Source organism: Crocodylus siamensis, chromosome 3, assembly GCF_052110815.1.
Source record: "Crocodylus siamensis isolate JL-2025a chromosome 3, ASM5211081v1, whole genome shotgun sequence".
NCBI classification, from domain to species: Eukaryota; Metazoa; Chordata; order Crocodylia; family Crocodylidae; genus Crocodylus; species Crocodylus siamensis.
In genome coordinates this window covers 406,724-425,984 of record NC_143397.1, presented here as the reverse complement: position 1 = coordinate 425,984, position 19,261 = coordinate 406,724, and the positions used below count along the sequence as shown (strand labels likewise).

The 19,261-nt window shown below is 60.9% G+C and overlaps 3 protein-coding genes across 4 annotated transcripts in view; 2 read left to right on the top strand and 1 right to left on the bottom strand.

Annotated features, from left to right (window-relative positions):
• GBA2 (glucosylceramidase beta 2) overlaps positions 1 to 14,186 on the top strand; it is a 30,768-nt gene extending 16,582 nt beyond the window's left edge. Inside the window, exons 7-17 of the mRNA XM_090037432.1 lie at positions 1,221 to 1,374; positions 2,844 to 2,969; positions 3,836 to 4,020; positions 4,154 to 4,258; positions 5,071 to 5,178; positions 5,736 to 5,887; positions 6,076 to 6,182; positions 6,295 to 6,437; positions 6,626 to 6,741; positions 12,001 to 12,192; positions 12,274 to 14,186. Of these exons, the coding sequence (XP_089893558.1) occupies positions 1,221 to 1,374; positions 2,844 to 2,969; positions 3,836 to 4,020; positions 4,154 to 4,258; positions 5,071 to 5,178; positions 5,736 to 5,887; positions 6,076 to 6,182; positions 6,295 to 6,437; positions 6,626 to 6,741; positions 12,001 to 12,192; positions 12,274 to 12,483 (1,598 nt within the window). The 3' untranslated portion in view covers positions 12,484 to 14,186. The remainder of the gene's footprint in view (positions 1 to 1,220; positions 1,375 to 2,843; positions 2,970 to 3,835; positions 4,021 to 4,153; positions 4,259 to 5,070; positions 5,179 to 5,735; positions 5,888 to 6,075; positions 6,183 to 6,294; positions 6,438 to 6,625; positions 6,742 to 12,000; positions 12,193 to 12,273) is intronic.
• A 2,852-nt stretch (positions 14,187 to 17,038) lies between these two features.
• Positions 17,039 to 17,888, bottom strand: HINT2 (histidine triad nucleotide binding protein 2). 2 transcript variants are annotated; one of them, XM_090037442.1, is made up of 4 exons: positions 17,633 to 17,888; positions 17,436 to 17,510; positions 17,257 to 17,329; positions 17,039 to 17,178 (listed from the first exon to the last, which is right to left on the bottom strand). In XM_090037442.1, exons 1-4 carry the CDS (start codon positions 17,867 to 17,869, stop codon positions 17,087 to 17,089), a joined length of 477 nt encoding a protein of 158 aa, XP_089893568.1. In that variant the 5' UTR covers positions 17,870 to 17,888; the 3' UTR covers positions 17,039 to 17,086. The 2 variants fall into 2 exon arrangements, with proteins under 2 accessions (XP_089893568.1, XP_089893567.1); XM_090037441.1 differs by having other exon boundaries at positions 17,436 to 17,540; positions 17,633 to 17,884.
• Positions 17,889 to 18,032: 144 nt separating this feature from the next.
• The window catches only part of LOC149867845 (long-chain-fatty-acid--CoA ligase ACSBG2-like), a 40,926-nt gene continuing 39,697 nt past the window's right edge, over positions 18,033 to 19,261 (top strand). Inside the window, exon 1 of the mRNA XM_090037434.1 lies at positions 18,033 to 18,741. The gene's annotated coding sequence lies outside the window, so the exon portion shown is untranslated. The remainder of the gene's footprint in view (positions 18,742 to 19,261) is intronic.

Here is a 19,261-nt window from a genome sequence, read left to right as displayed (position 1 = left end):
CCCGGCCCGGCGTCCTGTCAGCGGTGGGCGGGGAGCTGCTGCCTGGACACACGGCGCGGGGGGCTTAACGCCCCTGTAGGAATCGCTGTAGCCGGGTCAGTCACCACCACAGTCGCACTCTCCACAGAAGCATCTAGGCTCTTTCCAGGGCTGGGAGTTGCTTCTCTCAGTCACGTCCCGTGGCAGCAGGTTTCGCTGGCCAGTGTCCTGTGCGTGAAATAGTTTGTTTCTTGTCTCCGTTCTGGATCTCCCCCATCCCTGCTGCTGCTGACGGCCCCCTGGTTCCCCCTTTGAGATGTAGGAATAGAAATCCCCCAAAAGCCACCTGCGACACTTCCAGGATCCTTCTGCATCCTGGTCCTCAGCTCCTCCGAACGTCTGGTTAAATATCTGGTCAGAGATGAAGTGTCTGTTGAGCTGTCAGCTCTGAGGCCCCGTTTACCTTAACTCGGAGACTTTTTCAACAGGAAGAGCCAGATACCTTCCTTCAGACACGCCTAGAAAACAAAAGTAGGAGCTCTCGCTGCCCTCTAAAGCCAAGCAGGACAGCAGAGGCCACAAAGTCAGATCTGTAGTGTCTCTAGCATATTTTTATTCTTTTAAAATGGAATTTATTTAGCATTTATTTTATTTATTTGGACCTCATCCACATTTTTTTGCAAGTCAAAACAGTATTAACTAGGTGTTTGCCTAAGAATCCCCTGGCGCATTCAGAGGATTCACAAGGTTACAGACGCACAGCTTTTCTGGGTACTGGTCAGACGTAGTAGGGTCAGAGCATTATTGTAGCCTGGGCAGTCCAGGAAACGTGGAGAGGGAAGAGGTTTTTGTGATAGTAGTTAGTCCAGTAAAAATACTTAGGGGAGATGCTGAACAAGCTTTGGGGTGTGGAGCAGCTGAAATGAACCTGGGTGTTTTGTGCTCGGCACTTGTCAAACAGGTCTCCCAACAATACAAAAACCTTTGCCCCTGGCTAGAACCAGCAACTGTCGGTTCGCTCCGGCGCTGCTGTCTGACTCCTCTGTCGGGCTGCCCCTTCCTTGCCCCAGGCGCCGCTCGCTCCGGGTCTGTAATGCTCTCTGTGGCACATGCCATTGGGCTCTTTGGCCAGTTTGGAAGCAGGCCGGGTACTCCTGGCAGCGCTGTCCTGTGGGACGGGACACCGGTCAAGGTGGAGGAGAGCCCTTGATTGCTCACCGTTTGCATGTCTTACCTGGCAGGCAAGAGCAGCCCCGCAGAGAAAGGGGAGGCGACTGCTGCGGCCGTGTGTGCCCGGTGCACGGTGCCTGCCCAGGGGCACGGGTCGGTGGAACTGGCCCTGGCATGGGACATGCCTTGTATTCACTTTGGCTCGAAGGAGAAGATGCATCTCAGGTGGGTGCCCTGATTCTCCAGACTCACTGTGCTGCCAGACTGCGCTCAGTGAGCCACGTGTCCCCCTCCTGTGGGTCGGTGGGACCCCTCACCCCCTCTAGTGCCTCGATTGCTGCCTGGCACTGTTGCCCCCGCATGCCACCACGGGGCTCCACACTAGCACCCCAGCCCCAGCTGGCCAGAGCAGGGCAGTGGTTGTGTGGCAGGGACCACCCCCCAGGCCATGCAGGCTTCAGACCAGGGAACATGCCTCTGGCCCCGTTTCTGCGTGCCCCTGCACAAGCCTCTGCAGCAGCCCCCTGTGCTCGGGCTCCCGTGGCCACGCATGCTGTAGTTGAATGCCTTAGAGAGTCCCCTGGGCAGGGCTGAGGGGGGGTCTCCAGCATGGGCCACAGACCTCTCCCTCTAATGCAGCGGTTGTTAACCATTTGTGTACCGGGACCCATTTGCAAAGATCGATGGCTTGTCCCGACCCACGCCCCCCTGCCGTGCTGCAGCCTCAGCACCTGGCCACCTTCCCCAGTGTCAGCAGGCACCTGCCTCCTCCCACACACCCATCCCTTGCACATGCGCACGCATGCATGCACACACATGCACAGTGCCCCCCATCCTGGCAGTCCCCAGACCCTGGCCCTCCATCCCCTGCTCCCATACACTTACCTTCATCTGGCTATTGGGGCTGCTCCCATAATCCTGCCTGGCTGCATGCTGACCATGTCCCAAGCAGCCCCTTGCAGGCTGGAGTCCTGCCAGCCTTAAAGGGAAAACCCGTGCTTTCGTGCATTGTTATGGCACTTGCTCGCAACCGTTTGAAATATTCTTGTGACCCATGGGTTGAGAAATGCTGCTGTAACAGATCTGCTTGGGCTCAGCCCGAGGCAGTTGCCTTGCCTCATGCAGGGCACAGTGGGCACCGGTATTGTGGTCCTTTCTGGCATGGACAACAGTGACTCTAGTATCTGTTTGTACTGTTTTGCTCCTCGTCTGGCTGCCTCAGCTGTGAGACACCAGCTCTGTGCCCCGCGGCTCCCCGGTGTCTTCAGCACAAAGGGAGAGCCAGAGGTGGGGAATCCTGCCGGCAGGCCCAGCCTAGCCGCAGCCGTGGCTCGCAGGTGACGCCCCGTGGCCAGGCCGGAGAGGTGCAGCGCCCCATCCCGGCTGTGCGGCACTGCAGCTGCGCCTGGTGCCTTGAGAGAGCACAGTCCCTGCTGGGGGGCAGCGACCCGCCTCCCTGCCCTGCTGCTTGGTACTGGGGCAGGGTTGAGCCCTTTGCCCTGGAAAGTGGAAACCTGCCCGGTGGCAGCGGTGGGGTCCTGGCCAGACTCCGCCCGTCTCAGCCAGCGCAGGGTCTTTTCTGGGGCAGAAGGCAGGTGCTCTTCCACCTTCCCTGCCCAGACAGGCTGGGTTCAGCAGCTGCTGGCTCCCTTCCTTGTGTTGGGCTCACGCTGAGCGGTTTGTCTGTCTTGCAGGCGGTACACACGCTACTTTGGCAGCAGCGGCGATGCTGGCCCTGCCCTTTCCCACTATGCGCTGACGCACTACGAGCAGTGGGAGGAGAAGATCGAGGCCTGGCAGAAGCCCATCCTGGAGGACAGGTATGGCCTGTAGGGACCAGGGACTGTGCGGGATGCCTGCTGGGCAGGCAGCTCAGATCTCCAAGCCAGGGAAGAGGAACCTCTTTACAGGGCACACAGGGGGGGTTTGCTGGGAGACCTGGACTTTGTTCAGCTACTGACCCCCTTCAGCATGGGGGAGAGCCCTGCATCCCCCCAGCTTGCTGGCCAGCCCCCCAGACCTGGAGCTCAGGGATGCACATCCTCCCCTGCCATGTGTGGGTGCAGGGAAGTCAGAGGGGGGCTGCAGTGTCACCATGGGCACATCATGGGACAACCGCACTCCCCTCGTCCTGGGCTGGGAGCCCCGTGCCTGGAGCGGGAGGGTCGGTGCTAGACCTGGAGGCTGCCTGGGCCTGGTCTCCCTCTGTGCATTCCCTCAGCCCCAGAGCCCAGCTGTCTGGGGCCAGGCTGGGACCCAGAGGCTTTGCTGCTGAGTGACAAGAGTGGGGCCTTGAACCACACGCTGTCTGGGCCACCCTGGACCCGGGACGCAGAGCTGCTGCGATGGGCTGTGCTCCAGCTGTCAGAAAGGCCTGGGGTGGACAGGGCCCTGCCGGCCTGAGCCGTGCGTCCCTCCCAAGTGGGTGAAGCTGCTGCATAACTCCACGAGCCGAGCTGTGCGCGAGCACCCGCTTTGCAGCTGCCAGAGCTGGGCGTGGGGCTCTGTGCATCCCTCGGCCGTACGCTTTGCTCTCTGCATGCTACCGGCCAGGTTACACAAGCGTGTGTGCCTTGCAGTGTGCCCCACCCCCAGTGATTCAGTGTGTGCAGGGGGCACGGGCGTGCTGAGAGGTGTGGCCCTGAGCACGGCTGCCTCCGTGGCTGAGTGCCCCCTTGCCCCACAGCCAGCTGCCTCCCTGGTACAAGTCGGCCCTCTTCAACGAGCTGTACTTCCTGGCGGATGGTGGGACGCTCTGGGTGGAGCTGCCCCCAGAGGCCTGTGCAGAGGACGTGCAGGGCCCCGGGGGGGCAGGCCTGTCGCAGCTCTTCCCCGTCTTGCAGGAGTACGGACGGTTTGCTTACTTGGAAGGTAACTGCCGGCCTGGGCACCCTTCTCCTCTGCCTCGATCCTGGGAGCTGCCAGGGCGGGCAGGCCCTGCCCTCGCTGGGCGGGAGGGGAGCTCTGGCCAGCCCCTCCCTCACGGTCTCCGCTGGGTCCCCAGGGCAGGAGTACCGCATGTACAACACCTACGACGTGCACTTCTATGCCTCGTTTGCTCTCGTCATGCTGTGGCCGAAGCTGGAACTCAGCCTGCAGTACGACATTGGTGAGCATTGCCCGGTCCCGGCCCCCCGCAGACACGCTGGCCAGCAGTGCAGCAGCTGTGCTGGAGGAAACGACTGCCGGTGCCCCTGGTGTGGAGCCTTTGCGTCCCCCCATCACTACCTGGATGGGGCACTGCTTCCCCAGCAGCCCCCTGCCCGCCCCAGGACGCTGAGCTGCCCTGTTGCCTGCTTCCCTGAGGGAGCCTGGAGAGCAGGGCAGGTTCTGCCCAAGCCCCTGGGAGGGTCGTGCACGGCTGGTTCCCCCCCTCCCCAGCCCCCAGAGAGGAAGGAAGTGAGGCCAGGATGTCCTGACTGGGCCAGCTGGTTGTGGTGCCTGAAGGGTGGGAGAGCAGCCGTGATGCAGCCACTCCCTCTTCCCAGGGGCTGCCGGAGGGGCTCAGACCCACTCTGCTGTGCTGCCTGTGCTGGCTTTCACTTATTTTGCTGGCTCCAAGCTGCGTGAACAGAGCAGCACGGGGTGGGGGACCAGGGGAGGGCTCTGGATCTGGGCCCTTGGGCTGTGATGGTTGGAGTCCACAGCACTAGCCTAGCCCTGGGGGTCCTGTGACACCCTCGGACAGGAGCCTGGGGCAGCCTCTTTGGTCTCGTGCCCTCCCCAGGAGTGGTCCTAACACAACTCGCCCCCCAGGCCAGGGCCACGCACCTGAGCCAGCCCCTGCGCGGCAGGCTGAAGCCTGAGGCAGGCATGCGGTGGGGACGGTGGGGGCACGAGAAGGCCCCTTGGTGCTCCGTGGCAGGCGTGTTGCTTGGAAAGCCTGCTAGCTCCCTGCTCGCTGAGCTGTGCTCTCTTTAGCTGCCACGGTGCTGAACGAGGACACGCAGCCCCGGCTGTACCTCATGAACGGGCAGACGGCCCAAGTGAAGCTGAAGAACGTCGTGCCGCATGACATCGGGGAACCCGGTAAGGGTCCTTACCCCGTGTAAGGGCTGGGCAGTCCCACAGGGCTGTTCCCAGCAGCCTGTCCTTTGCTCCGAGCTCCCAGCCAAACACGTGGCTGTTAGGGAGCATCTCCTGAGACCCAGGGACTGTCCCTCTTCCCCCAGGCGTGCTGTGTGGGCAGGAGGATACTTCTGCAGGTTTTCATAGATTTCATAGACATCAGGGCTGGAAGGGACCTCGGGAGATCATCGAGTCCAGCCCCCTGCCCAAAGGGCAGGAAGTCAGCTGGGGTCATAGGATCCCAGCAAGATAAGCATCCAGGTTGGGGGTGTGAGTGGGATAGTGCACGGACATATGGCAGGCAGACCTTCCGGGGGCAGCCCCTTCTGCAGGGTGTGCCTGGGGGGAGTGGGGCAGGAGAGCACCTGTCTCTGTGGCAGCTCACTGCATCGCATGTGGGGGTGCCACCATGACGGGGACCAGCTGGGGTGTGGGGCAGGCACAGCCATGGGGCGCCTGGTCCCGGGAGGCCTCCGGTGGGCACGGGGTGCTGCAGCTGCCCTGTGCTTGGTGCCCAGATGACGAGCCGTGGCAGCGCGTCAACGCCTACCTGATCCACGACACGGCCAGCTGGAAGGACCTGAACCTGAAGTTTGTGCTGCAGGTGTATCGCGATTACTACCTCACCCACGACTCCGCCTACCTGCAGGACATGTGGCCTGTCTGTCAGGTACAGCCGGCTCCTGCTCAGCCCAGACGGGCTGCATGTGATGCGGAGCAGGCCGGGGGGAAGGCAGCTTGCAGCAGGGCAGGAACGGGCTTTCATCTCCCCTGGGAGCCACCCGTCCTCTCTGGAAACAGATGGCCCTGGCAGGGCAGTGGGTGGGAAGCAGGACTGAGAATCTGTCCGTCCCATAGGCAGTGATGGATTTTGAGCTGAAATTCGACACCGACAACGATGGGCTTATCGAAAACGCTGGGTTTGCCGACCAGACTTATGATGCGTGGGTGGCAACTGGAGCCAGGTGAGCATCCTGGGGACGGGGGCAGGGCAGGTGACTGAGTCACCAGTGCAGACAGGGTGGGGAGGAGGGCAAAGCGGGCACCAGCAAATTGGCCTCCTCTCTGCTTTGGCAGTGCCTACTGTGGCAGCCTGTGGCTGGCAGCCGTCTGCATGATGTGCAAGATGGCAGAGATCCTGGATGATGGCATGGTCCTGCACAAGTACAGAGCCATCCTGCGGAAGGGCACGGAGGCCTTTGAGAGGCTGCTGTGGAACGGTGCGTCCAGGCAGGGTGGCTGAGCCCAGCCCATCTCGGTGGGCACCAGGCTGCTTGGGGCGAGCCTCTGTCTTGCACCTTGGGATGCAGGCTGTGTGCGAGCAACCCTTGATGGTATCGTGCTATGGCGTGGTGTGTTGTTGCTTGGTGTGGCAGCCCAGGAGCCTGACTCTGTTCTCATTCCCCAGGCAAATACTACAATTACGACAGCAGCAAGGGCATCTCCTCCACGAGCATCATGTCGGACCAGTGTGCAGGCCAGTGGTTTCTCCGGGCTTGTGGCCTGGGCCAAGGGGAGTTTGAGGTGAGAGCCCCTGTGAGGCCCTACTGGGGCAAGTATCTGCATCCGGAGGTGGGAAACGTCTGGGGCTGCAGGTGGCCTCCTGGGTCCTGGCTGCTGTGGGTCAGAGTGCAGGGGACTGGGCCAAAGGGAGCCAAGAGCTCCCCCCTGCACGTTGGGCACTGGCAGGAGGAGGGCAGCCAGCAGCACCCTGGCCTGCTGTGTCAGCTGGATGCCAGCTACCTACTGGGTCACAGGATACAGCTACAGCTGTGCAGTATCTAGCAGGCTCCTGTGGATATCTGTTCTCAGCACAGCAATGTGCATGACAAGCCGAGGAAAATTACAAGTACAATTCATCGGGAGGAAAAAATGAGGTGGGAAAAGATGGGAGCCGTCTAAGATGGCCAAAGCCCCACCGCTGCGCAGGAGAAGAGTTGTGGTTAAAGCCCGTTGTGGCGAGGAGGGGAAGTGAGGGCAGCAGTTGGAAATAAGCATGTGTGTAGCAGTGCAGATGAAGTGGGGGGAGGCAGTGGTCGACACGGGCTTGAAGGGTGGAAAGGCGTCAGCCCCATTACAAGAGGGTGGTGAAATTCTTAATGACAGGGCAGGAAAGCAGGAGCCGTCGGTGTTTGGGAAGAAGCAGGAAGGACTTCTCAGTCCAGTAGCAGCACAGCATTTATTAGGATCATCTCTGCCTTTGTGCGAGGCTGTAATCAGCCCCTCTGGGAGCCAGGCGCCTGGAGCCAGCTGGCTGCCTTCAGCTTCTGGACACAGCTGGGAAGGGCTCAGGGACTTCTGTAAGGCCTGAGGGAGCTCGGCTGGAGCGGGGAACTGGACGGAGCAGGTGGGCTTCTGAGGCAGGCTCTGGAGAAGAGGGCAGGCGGCTGGGGCCTGATGGGTACGTGCTTGGATAACAGCCTGGGGGAAAAGTCTGTCTAACCCCTCCCCAGACACGCAGGCGTGCTCTTTATGCTGGGTGTGCTGTCACTGCTCCCTGAGCTGACAGACGAGCTTCAGCCTGCTGTCAGTTCCCTCCTGTTAAGAGCAACATCATCGTGCTGGCCTCTCTTTTCTTCCCTTTCCTTTTTTTTTTTAGGCACTTTGAGCTTTGCAGGTGACCCTCCTCCTCCCTCCCCAAATAAATGAGTATCTAATAACACCGTGAACTGTGAGGCATCCCCAGGGGCTGACGGAGAGTTGCTCTGTGCCTCTCCTCAGAAAGGGTGAGCAGGCTGAGCCTGGTGACTGCAGCCCTGGCTCAGTCCCAGGTAAAATAATGGAAAAGCTGACTCATCTGATGGGGAATTAAAAGCTGTGCATATAATTAGCACTGGTAGCACAGGCTGAGGAAAAGCAGGGGCCGTCAAACTAAGTCAGTCGGGTTCTGCAAAGAGGTTACAGTTTTGGTGCTAAGGGGAACTGCACAGATGTAGCAGGCTGGGATTTCTGGGAGGTGGTTGACTTGGTTCCCCAAAAAGTTCTGGTTACAAAATCAGCACTGTTGATGTGCGCTTTCCTGGCATTCAGACGGAGCGTGAATTGGCTAACCAGTGCATCTCAGAGTTGTTGGCAGTGGGGAATCCACACCCACTGAGAGGATGTCTCCAGTAGCTCTTTTTCAATGAGCACGATGCCCAGCACTATTCAGCTGTGATCTGGGAGCAAGTGTAAAGATCACTGCTGATGGGTAGAAGTTGCTGGTAACATGCAGGCTGGAGGGATGGAAGAGAGCAGGGGGAGGGCAGCCCTGAGCTCCAGTCTGGATTGTTTGGTTTGCTGGGCCTGTTTAAACTGTTTCTTGAATGCAGAGCCCTGCACTTGGGGCCCAGAAATGCAGGACAGGCCTGCAGAAGGCTGGTAGGCAGCCCTCTGGGAAAAGGCAGTGAATGGAGAAGGAGTCTGCCCAAGGAGCTCACCCAGGAGGGAGCCAGGGAGCAGGAGACTGTCCGCATAGGTGGGAGCATGGTACCGGGACCCTGGTGCGGGTGCCTGGCGTGCAGGTTCTTGTGGTTGTGTTTTCCCCCCTTTCTCTCCTCCCTCTCTTTATCCTTACAGTATAGATGTGCTCCAGGGAGCAAAGGAGGCACAAATGGAGGCTGGGTCAGCTGTTGTGACTTATGTGGGTTGTGCCATGTTCGTATTTCTCTGGAGGGTCAGGAGCACTTCATCTGCACCGCGTGCAAGCTGGTGTGTGCCCTGAGGGGAGAAGATTCACAGATTGGAAGCAAAGGTACCCACCACGCTGCATTGCATCCGGTACCAGGAAGATGACTTGGAGAAGAGTTACAAGAGGCTGGTATTGGAGAGGCCAAAGGGCAGTGAGGAGAAGTGGCAGTATGTGACTAAAAGACGGAGGCCCCCAAGATTGAGGAGGGATGGACTGAAGTCAGCAATTGCTTTCGAACCCTGTCGTGTTGCTGCTGAGGAAGAGGCAGAGGAGAGGACATCTGCAGGCACGAGGCAAGGGAGGCAGCAGCCTGGACAGCAGGAAGTGCAAGGCCCCAAGGACGGGGCGCCTGGACCACGGCACCAAGAAGGAAGAGAAGAGCAGGGTGGCTGGTGACTCCCTTCTACGAGGCACAGCGCCACCAATTTGTCATCCTTATTTGGGGGCTCAGGAGGTCTGCTGCCTGCCTGGAGCCCAAATTCAGGATGTCGCAGAGACAGCCAAAGCTCAGCCATCCTGTGGACCGCTGCCTCTTCCTGCTTGCCCTTGTACGGACCAACAATACTTCCAGGAATGACACTGACCAGATCAGAGGCGACTAGGAGGCTCTTGGAAGAAGGATTAAGGAGCGTGGAGCACAAGTGGTGTTCTCATCGATCCTTCCCGTGGCAGGCGGGGGTCCAGGCAAGTGAACGCGTGGCTGAGATGGTGGTGTCGACATGAAGGCTTTGGCTGCTTCAACAATGAGTGGATGTTCTTGGGAAGAGGGCTGCTATCAAGAAATGAGGTCCATCTGATGAGAATGGGGATGAGCATCTTGGGGTGTAGTCTGGCCAACCTTGTAAGGGCTATACTAGGGGGATGGTGATCGAGCAACACAGCACAGTCCAGAGGAGGAAGGGCTCGAGGGGGAAAGGACTCAAAGAAACGACTGGGCTCTGGCACAGGGTCGGAGAGCTACAGGACTGCAACAAGCAGAACAAAAGAGGAGTGAGGAGTCAAAGCGCAAAGTACATCTGATGCATGTATACAGATGTCTTGTTTATTCCCCCCACTTCTCACAAGTTGGAAGCTGCAGCCTGTGAAAAGGACCGCGGTCTGATTGGCATTGCTGAGACCTGGTGGGACAGCCCTTGGGACTGGACCGTGAACACGGAGGGTGATGCTGTCTCAGGAGGCTCCGCTTGAAGCCACCTGCCGTGGGCCCATGGCAGAATGGCAGGTGGTTTCAAGTGAGCCCCACAGGTCTGTCCTGGGCCCGGTGCTGTTCAACATGTTTGTCAACGATTCGTTTGCTGGCAGAGAGAGCTTCTGGAGCAAGTTTGCAGATGACACAAAACACGCTGGAGGATGTGAGCATGATTCAGAAGGGTCTCGACAGACCAGAAACCCGGGTTGGAGCCAACAGAATGCAGTTCAGTGGAGAAAGGCAAGGTGCTGCACTCAGGAGCAGTAGTCTTAAACACCAATACAAAACGGGGGGCACTTGGCTGGATGGCAGCACTTGGGGGTCTTGGTATATCACAGGCTCAGTACGAGTCTGCAGTGCAATGCAGCCGCACAAAAGGCCAGTGCAATTTTTTGGCTGCGTCTATAGGAGCATTGTGTGCAAGACACGGGAGGTGATAGTGCCTCTCTGCTCGGCACTCGTTCAGCTTCCTCCTTGGCAGGGCATGACCCGTACCTGGGATCTTTTGAGCGTCTGTTGACATTTCATGGAAGCAGGACGCTGCCGTTCCCCTGGTTTACCTGAGCGGGGTTGGGTGCGAGGTCTGTGGTGTGTCAGGGTTGGGGGCAGTCTTATGTAGAGTGTAGGCTGTGGTTGTATGGGATGGTTTGGACACGGCTGACCCTGCCTCAAGCAGGGGGTTGAACTAGATGTGACCTCTGCAGGTCCCTGCCAGCCCCACAGCTCCGGGACTGCAAAGGCTGTGGATCCTGGGGGCTGACAACCAGGCAGGGGCTGGTGCAGTCCTTGGACGCACGACCAGGGACCAGGCTGGGGAAGTGGGGGTGACCTGTCTGGTGCTGGTGAGACCCGCACTGAAAGGCTGTGTGCAGTGCTCAGATGCCCATGTTTTAAGAAGGGTGCTGAAGTGGGACAGCGGTGGACAGCTGGACTCGTGGGGAAAGTCACCTGCTAGCAGCAGCTCTGTCAGGGCTGAGCACAGTCCCTCACCGCTGTGGTGCTGTGTCATCCTCCTCACCACAAACTTGCCTGCTGGTGTTGGACACCCAGAGGCATTTCCTTCTCATGTTGAGGTTGAGAGGTTGGTCCAGAACTGCTCATCTGATGAGCAGGAACCGTCTTCCGGCTCTGGGCTTAACTGCACAAATGGCTAGTTTGTCCCCATCTGTTCCTGTGCCAACAGTGTCCTTTAACCCTGCTAGCTCTCCTCCCACTCAGGCGCTCACAGCCTGCAGTGCTGACAGGTGGCAACTGGGCCCTTTGCCCAGCCCGGATGAGCAAGCCCAGCTCCTCTGGTTTCCTCGTGGAGAACGGGCCGTTTCCCATCGCGCTCGCAGCCCTTCTCTGCACTTGCTCCCACCTGAGTTCCTCCTTGCTCGTGGGCGACTAGAACTGCACATGCCTTGCAGGTGCCTCCCCAGTGACCTGAATGCTTCCCACACAAGTCCTGGGAGTATTTAGTGCTCTGAGAGGTCCCCGTCCCCATCAGGAGCTGGCCTGTGCGTTTCTAGCATCTGTTTCTCTAACACCTCTGTCACTCCCTTCTCCACTGCTTTATGACCCAAGCCAGGTGTGTTTGGCCCTGCTGAGGAACTGGGCCCCAGTCTAGCAGGGAAAGGCAGAACGAGACCCCGTTATAGCCAGGCACATTCAGATCAGAAGCAGGGCATAGCGGGTGCATCTCTGTGAGTCGGGTCCCAAGGAGGAGCAGGTTCTTTATGTCCAGCTGCCCCGAGGCCTTTCTGGAAACGGCTTTCATTGCATGGCGTGGTTGCCTCTGGGCTGTGCAGCAGCTTGGACTACACAGCCTGTTGGATTTGAATTTCCTGCAGAGTCCTGTCCCTTGTGCGCGTGCAGGGGCGGCAGGCTTGGGACCCTGGGTTCAGGGTGAGCGCGGCTGATGGCCACGTGTCTGTCCCCGCAGGTTTTTCCCAAGAGCCATGTCCTCAGTTCACTGAAGACAATCTTTGAAATGAATGTCATGGGCTTCTCCGACGGCACGATGGGAGCCGTGAACGGCATGCGGCCTAATGGTGTCCCGGACACCTCCAGCGTGCAGTCCAACGAGGTGTGGGTCGGCGTGGTGTACGCCCTGGCGGCCACCATGATCCAGGAGGTGAGTGTGGCGGGTGCATCCCCGTGGTTCTCTGCGGGCGGCTGGCACGCGCTGACGCCTCCCCTCTCCCCTCTCCCGCAGGGCCTGGTGCAGGAGGGCTTCCGCACGGCGGAGGGCTGCTACCGCACCGTGTGGGAGCAGCTGGGCATGGCCTTCCAGACGCCCGAGGCCTATTGCCAAAGGAAGCTCTTCCGGTCGCTGGCCTACATGCGCCCCCTCAGCATCTGGAGCATGCAGCTGGCCCTGGAGAGCAGAGCGGGGCGTGCGCCTGACTCCCCCACCCACGAGTGAAGGCACCACCAGGCTGAAGCCGGGAATTGCTGCTGTGTTGCCCCAGGTCGGGACGGTGCTGGAGGGCAGGCGCTGCACACAGGCCGCCGGCGCTGGGCCTGTTCCAGGCACTGCCCCTTTTAGAGCTCGTTTTAATTGCTGTGTCCTCCCTCCTGCCAGCCGCCCCTCGCATGCTCCGGCAGTCAGCAGGCCCCTCCTGTGCGAGGGGTGGGGGGCGGTGTGGCTCAGGGGGAATCTGGGGGCCAAGGCTTAGTCACCCCTAGAAGTCCCCCTCACCCTCCTCAGGGCACCTGCAGGGCCTGGCCCAGGGGCAGCGAGCTGGAAGCCATCCTGCCCTCGTCCCAGCAGCAGGGCCTACGGGACCCGCTGCCTGGAGGGGAATCACCCTCTCCCCAGCACAAGGACCCCCGACTCCCATTCACTGCAGCTGGTCTGGGAGGGGCAGCCAGTTGCCCAGCATGAACCATACCCCAGGGGAGCGCTCTCCTCCCCCCACCCCACCGCCTGGCCTCCGACAATCCTCCCGCGCGGCCGGGCTCCTGGGCGGCAGGTTGGGCCCAGGCCTCCCATGCCAGCTCTGCACAGAATTGCAATCACTTCTAGTCTGTCAGCCACAGGGGAGCCATTTTTAGATGCAAAGTGATTTTAATTTAAATTCATAATAATAAAATACTATCTGTGCACAGCCTTGTCCTGCTTGAGGTGCTGCAGCCTGTGCTGCCACATCTAGGGCCAGGCTCTCAGTCAATGAGTTGCTGTCCGCAGGCGGCTGGGGAAGCACAAGGGGCTGATCCTGGAGGGCAGAGCTGTCCAGGTACAGTGGTACAGGGTGAAGCCAGGGCAGAGGTGCTGCCTGGGGCAGAGTTCCCCCATGCCTGCCCCCGGCAGTGAGCCCTGCAGGGTCTCTGCAGCCACACGTGGCAGGATCAGCATTGCCTAGATGTGACCTTATGAGGTCCCTCCCTGCCCTACGTTTTGCTCTCTCCTTCAGTGGGAAGGAGAGAGTGAAGGACCGAGGCCTCCCAGGAGAGCTGGGCGTACCACAGGGGCAGTACTGGAAGCCCAGCAAGAAACCCCTGGCATGATGGACACACAAAAAGGGCAAGAGACCGATGTGGCTGCACATGGAGCGTCTGTCTAGGATGCCTCCATGCAAAAGGAGCTGCTCACCAGCTACTCTGCCTCCATCTTCACAAAAAAAATTACCGGTCCTGGAGGGGCTGCCACGAGGAAGTGGGAAAGCACCTTTGCTGCTAACAGGAGGCTGAAGACCACCGGCTTGAAGTTGCAGCAAAGGTTTAGGTTGAGATCAGGAAAAAATGTCTTCAGTATCGGAGCAGGGAGGCTGTGGGAGAGGCCAGGGGAGCAGGACCCTCCCTCACTAGAGGTGTTCAAGGAGAGGTTGGGCAGCTGCTGGGTTGGGATGCTCTAGGCCAGTGCTTCCCAGCCTACGGGTTGTTCCCCCTACCCTGCTCCTGTGGCCCAGTGAAACCCTGGACATCTGAACCCCAAGACTCGGGCCTGCCTGCCAAAGGATTTGGAAGTATCTGACACCCGAGGATGGGGTGGAAGGTGCTTACTGGGAGTAGGGTCACATACGGTTCCTGAGTGACTCGCGGATTTGGAAGTGATTTGGCCGATTTGACTTCAGACATGAAAAATTTCCCTTAAAAATAAATGAGCATGGAAAGGTCCTGAACAAGCTTTAAAAATGGGTTCTTTTCCTTTGATGGCTGGCTTCTCAGGGCCCCTCTGCTCCATGCTGGGGGGGCTCGCACCCGGGGCCAACAGGTGAGGAGCATGAGGTCCACACTGGCCCTCGATGTTTACCACTGGGTCCTGGTACAAAAGAGAACTGCTGCTCTAGGCACAGCGAGGTGTGCTAGTTAGGCTCTGCCACAGGGATCTCCCAGGCTTCTGGGCTGTGCTGCTGCCCCCGCGCACAGGCATGTACTGGGCCAGGCCTGATCGCCATGGCCTTGATCAGCAGCATCTTGCATGGCTCCCCCAGGTTCCTCCGTGTGGCTTAAACACTGCCCAGAAACACAGCAGAGCGAGGCCAGCATGGCCTCACAGCCATCACACCTAGTCCTGCCCCAGCTCCAGGCAGGATGGTCCCCATCTGACCCATCCTTGTCTGGCCTGTTCCTACCACCGCGCCATGGGCCCGACCCCCGGGCCAAATGCTGAGTGCGCCCAAACCTGCCCTAGGGGGAGCTGAGGGTGAGGGCCAGCAGGGTCCTGCTGTTGCAAAGGGTGTTTGATGCACTGAGGCCTTGGCCACAGCTATGCTTGGTGCCCATGTACCAGCTAAGCCCACAGTAGGCATCACTTGGGCTCCTGCTATGGCTACAACCTGCACTTGCTGGCATGGCTGCAGTCTGCACCTGGGCAGAGCAACCTGCAGCTTTGCTGAGGCCACAGTCCCTGCTTAAGCTGGCTTCCAGGCCCCTTCTGGCACAGCCAGGGCTCCTTGACATGTCTGGCAGCAGGGCTACAATATGTGGCCCATGATGGGCACTGTGGGGGCTTTTCCCAGGCCCTGGTTCCTGTAACCACAATGTTCAGGGGACCCAGCTCCTAGCAGGACCCAGCTGCTTGCACAACGCCTGGGGCAGCTGGGCAGAGCCTGGGAGCCATAAGCCAGAGCTGCCACCTGTCCCATCCAGTTCCAGGCACCCTGCACTGTTGCAGGAGGGATGCGGGCTCCTCCCTGCCCCTCGAGAAGCATCTGCCACTGCCTGGTGCCAATGCAGGTGGGCCCTGTGCTCACAGTGCAAAATGCATGCCCCTGCAGCCAGTACGCTTTGGACTTCACGCAGGCTGAGGCTCACATTCGCACAGCCTTGTCCCCATCCCCAGGCTGGGCTGCAGCAACTCTCAGTGCCTCTGAGAAAGGCAAAAAATCCCAAGGTCCCCTGACCTCTCTCCTGGCTCCCAGTGCGAAGGAGTGTTTTCTGGATCCCGTCTAAACCTGCTTTGCATGACAGTAAATGGAGACGATGCTACTTGCACCAGGCAGACCTGTAAACCCATCTAGATGAAAACCTGCCAAAAAGCACCCCTATTTGCAAAAACCCTGCAACACAAATGTTATGGTCAGCCCCCAGTTCTCTGCTGCTTGGGTCCCCAATTAGCCTTTCCGCTTGTTTAGCCACGCTGGGTGCTGGGCACAGCCAGGCGCCCTCTCCAACTCCTCTCTTGTTTAGTAAACAGGCAGCACTGGTGTTTTCCTGTATAGCCACATGGAATCCCCCAAGTCTCCATGCTGCCTTACCTGTGCCACAAAACGAGTCGGATACCTCGGCCAACTCCTTTATGGCACTTGGATGCGAGTTTTCCAGGCTGATTGATGGATTTTGCAGTGGTACAACCTGTACTATGCAACAGGCTGTGCCCAGGGACCTCACCTGAAGCTTTATTGCTACTCTGGCCCCAGTTGTGATGTGCCTTGCACCCACCCCACTCAAAAGCCAGACTCCAGAAAGCACAGAGAAGACCCCAGAACCTGCTGCTTGCTAGAAACCATGAGGTCCGAGGGCCTGATGGCCCCCCAGAGTGGGGGCAGGGTGCCTGGGCCTGAAATGCAAGCGCAGCCAGCACACAAGTGGCTCCAGAGGGAGCAGGGATGGCTCTGGATGACCCCTGGCAAGGCTGAAACCTTGGGATCCCACTGCAACAGAGCTCATGAGCAAGGCAGGGCCATGCCCAGGGATCTGGACCCGATGCTGATCTCATGCCTGGGACCCCTGTGCAGTGCCAGGGAGGAACCCAAACCGACCCCACAGCCATGGGTGACTGGTGCCTCCTACAGCTGCCCCCGCAGACTCAGAACCCGGTGGTGGCAGTGAGGATAGGGCTGGCGAGCACCCGCAGAAGCCACTGGTGGCGTCGGCACTGGGGGGGGGGGGGGACATGTGCCCCAGGTGCCCGTGCCCACAGCAATAGGCTGGTGCAGCTGCAGGGCAGCACCGACGGGAAACAGCACATCCAACCGAAAGACTCTGGGCCCAGGTGCGAGCCCAGCGAGCAGCTGGCCCTCCCGGCAGCGGGGCCCAAAGCCAACCCCTGGGGATGCCCGTGCTTGCGGCCTGGGGGGCAGCGCTCCTTTCTGTGAAGAGGGCAGTGCTCTCGTGGGCCCCTGCCATACTTGCTGCCCATGGGGGACAGCTCACTGCTCTCTGCTTTCCAGCCCCGTCTGCTCAGGATCTCGCCCACTGGACCTGTGGCTGTGTCCCCTTGGCAGAGGTTTGCCTGGCGCATCCTCAGGGTGGCAGGATGTAGCCCAGCGGTGCCCTGGGATGGCTGAAAGGCCGAGGCAGCGAGACGTCTCCACCTGTCCTTGCACCACAGAGATGCGGGCCCGTGGGCGATTGCTCCTTGGCTCCCGCAGCAGTGGCGGGGCGCAAAAGGGGCTGCCAGCTTTTGCCTCCTCCCATCCCTGGCATGTCCTCGAGCTGCAGGGCAGAGCGGGGGTAGCGGTGAGGCAGGGGCCAAACTCGGCGCAGACCCCCAGGACCCAGGCGCAGGGCAGAGTGAGCAGGCTGCGGCCTCATCCTGGCAGCTGGCGCTTTATTGCGGAGCTGGGTTCGGCAGCCACGGCTCATCCTGGGGGCCAGCCCATCTGGCGCCCGCCCAGCACGTGCAGGTGGAGGTGGTAGACGGACTGGGCGCCCAGCCGCCCGTCGTTGATCACTGTCGGCGGAGAGAGGCGTCAGCGGTGCGTGCCGCGCGGGGGGACCGGGGTGGGGGCCGCGCCACACACGCACTCACCCACGCGGTAGCCGTCCGACAGCCCCTGCGCCTTCGCCGTCTGGCTCGCCACCAGCAGCAGGTGCCCCAGGAGCTGTGGGGGGGCGGCGGTGAGGGGCAGCCGCGCCGCCAGCACCCCCGCGCCCGGGCGCTGGAGAGCAGCCCCCCAGCACCCCCCGCGCCCCGGGGCTGCCCCTCACCTGGGTGTGGTGCGGCGCGGCGTGGCTGAGGCCGGGCAGCGGGCGCTTGGGGATGACGAGGAAGTGCACCGGGGCCTGCGGCGCCGCGTCGCGGAAGGCGAGACACTGCCGTGGCACGGGGGCGGGGGTCACCGGGGGGGGGGGGGGGGTCACCCCAGGCCCCGCCCCCGGCCAGGCCCCGCTCCGCCCTCGCGCACCTGCTCGTCGTCGTGCAGGATCTCGGCCGGGACGCTGCCCTCCACAATGCGGCTGAAGACGGTGTCGGGCGGACCCTGCCCCGGCCCCGCAGCCCGCTGCGCCCGCGACACCTCGTCGTCCCCTTCCGGCGCCGCCAGGCCCCGCCGCCCCGGCCCCGGCCCCGGCCCCGGCCCCGGCCCGCGCAGCCCCGCCGCCCCCACCACCCTCACCGCCCCGCGCCCCAGCAGCGCCGCCATCTTGCCGGGCTCGCCCCGCCCCCCCGCTCATTGGCCCGGCCGCCCCGGGGGCTGCGCTGCCATTGGCTGCCGGGCCTGTCACTCCGCCGGAGTGCCCGCCCCTGCAGCGGGAGGCAAGATGGGGGTGGGGTCTCTCCGGCACCGCCCCCTTTCCGCCGCCGCCCATTGGCCGCCAGCCCCGTCCTCCACGGCCCTGTTGGCTGCACCTCCCCCCGCTGGGCGGGGCGGGGCGGGGCGCCTGGCCTCAGTGTGCCCTGCTGCAGCCTGGGGCCGTTGCTCCTTGTCCTGTCACCTCCCCCACTGGGACCAGTCCAGCTCCGTCCCCGTTGCAGCCCCCTGCAGGGAGGTGAAGGCTGCTGTTCGCTCCCCTTCAGCCTCGACCAGCCCAGTCGTGCCTCCTCTCCTCACCAGTCCTGTCCGCCAGCCCCGCAACCATTTTCGTTGCCCTCCGCTGGACTCTCTCCAGTGTGTCCATGTCCCTTCTGCAGGGCTGCCCTAAATAAATAAATTGTAAATAAACCGTTTGCTTTTTTTAACCGTCGCTTATCGGGGGAACCCTGTGTGCCCCTGACAGCTTCCAGATGAAAGTTTGTCCACGGCCCCAGGGACGAAGCGCCCCACTAGAGCACTGAATCATCCCCAGCAGTGTGGCAAGATGCAGCGAGGCATTGGCCGTTTCAGTCCAGCCCGCTGCGCCGTGGAGGTAGATGGGCAAGAGAGACAGAGGGAAAGAGCAGTGACCCGACACCAGCAGGACCCGCTCCTTCCACCGGAAACGTCGGCCTCTTCAGCCTCACCAGGGACTTCCCTGCCTGCGGGAAGGCCATCATCCTTGTATCGAGGGACTGCTGCTGACGACAACTTGACGTGTGGTAGGCTATTACGTTTCTATTAGCAGAGACATATCTGATTAACACTTCAGCTTGTCTCATTATGCTAACAAATTTTAATTGTGAATGAACATTTTGAAAAAGGAACTGGGAACTAGAAACCAACATGAGCCTCGTCTGCCTCTCCCTGTTGATCTGCTGAGGCAGGGCCAGTCCCACCTGTGCCTGCCCCGGGGCTCCGCCCGGACCTCCCCTGGGCCCAGTCCCAGCCCTAGCTCCACAGCGTGCACCCAGGGGCTGCAGCAGCGTGTCCCCAGGCACAGAGCCGGCTGGCCGGAGGGGCACAGCTGCAGTGGGATGCAGGCACCATTGATCATGTCCTGGTACGTGCTCAGCAACACCCGGCGTTTCAGCTTGGCCGTGGGACCTGCCGACAAGCGGAGGGGAAAGCGGCAGGGCTGGGCTGGCCATGACTGTGGGCTGCAGCCACCTCCCGTGGCCCAGGACAGCACCTGCTACCCCCGTGCCCAGCCAGGCCAGGCCTGCTCCTGCTCCCTGCACT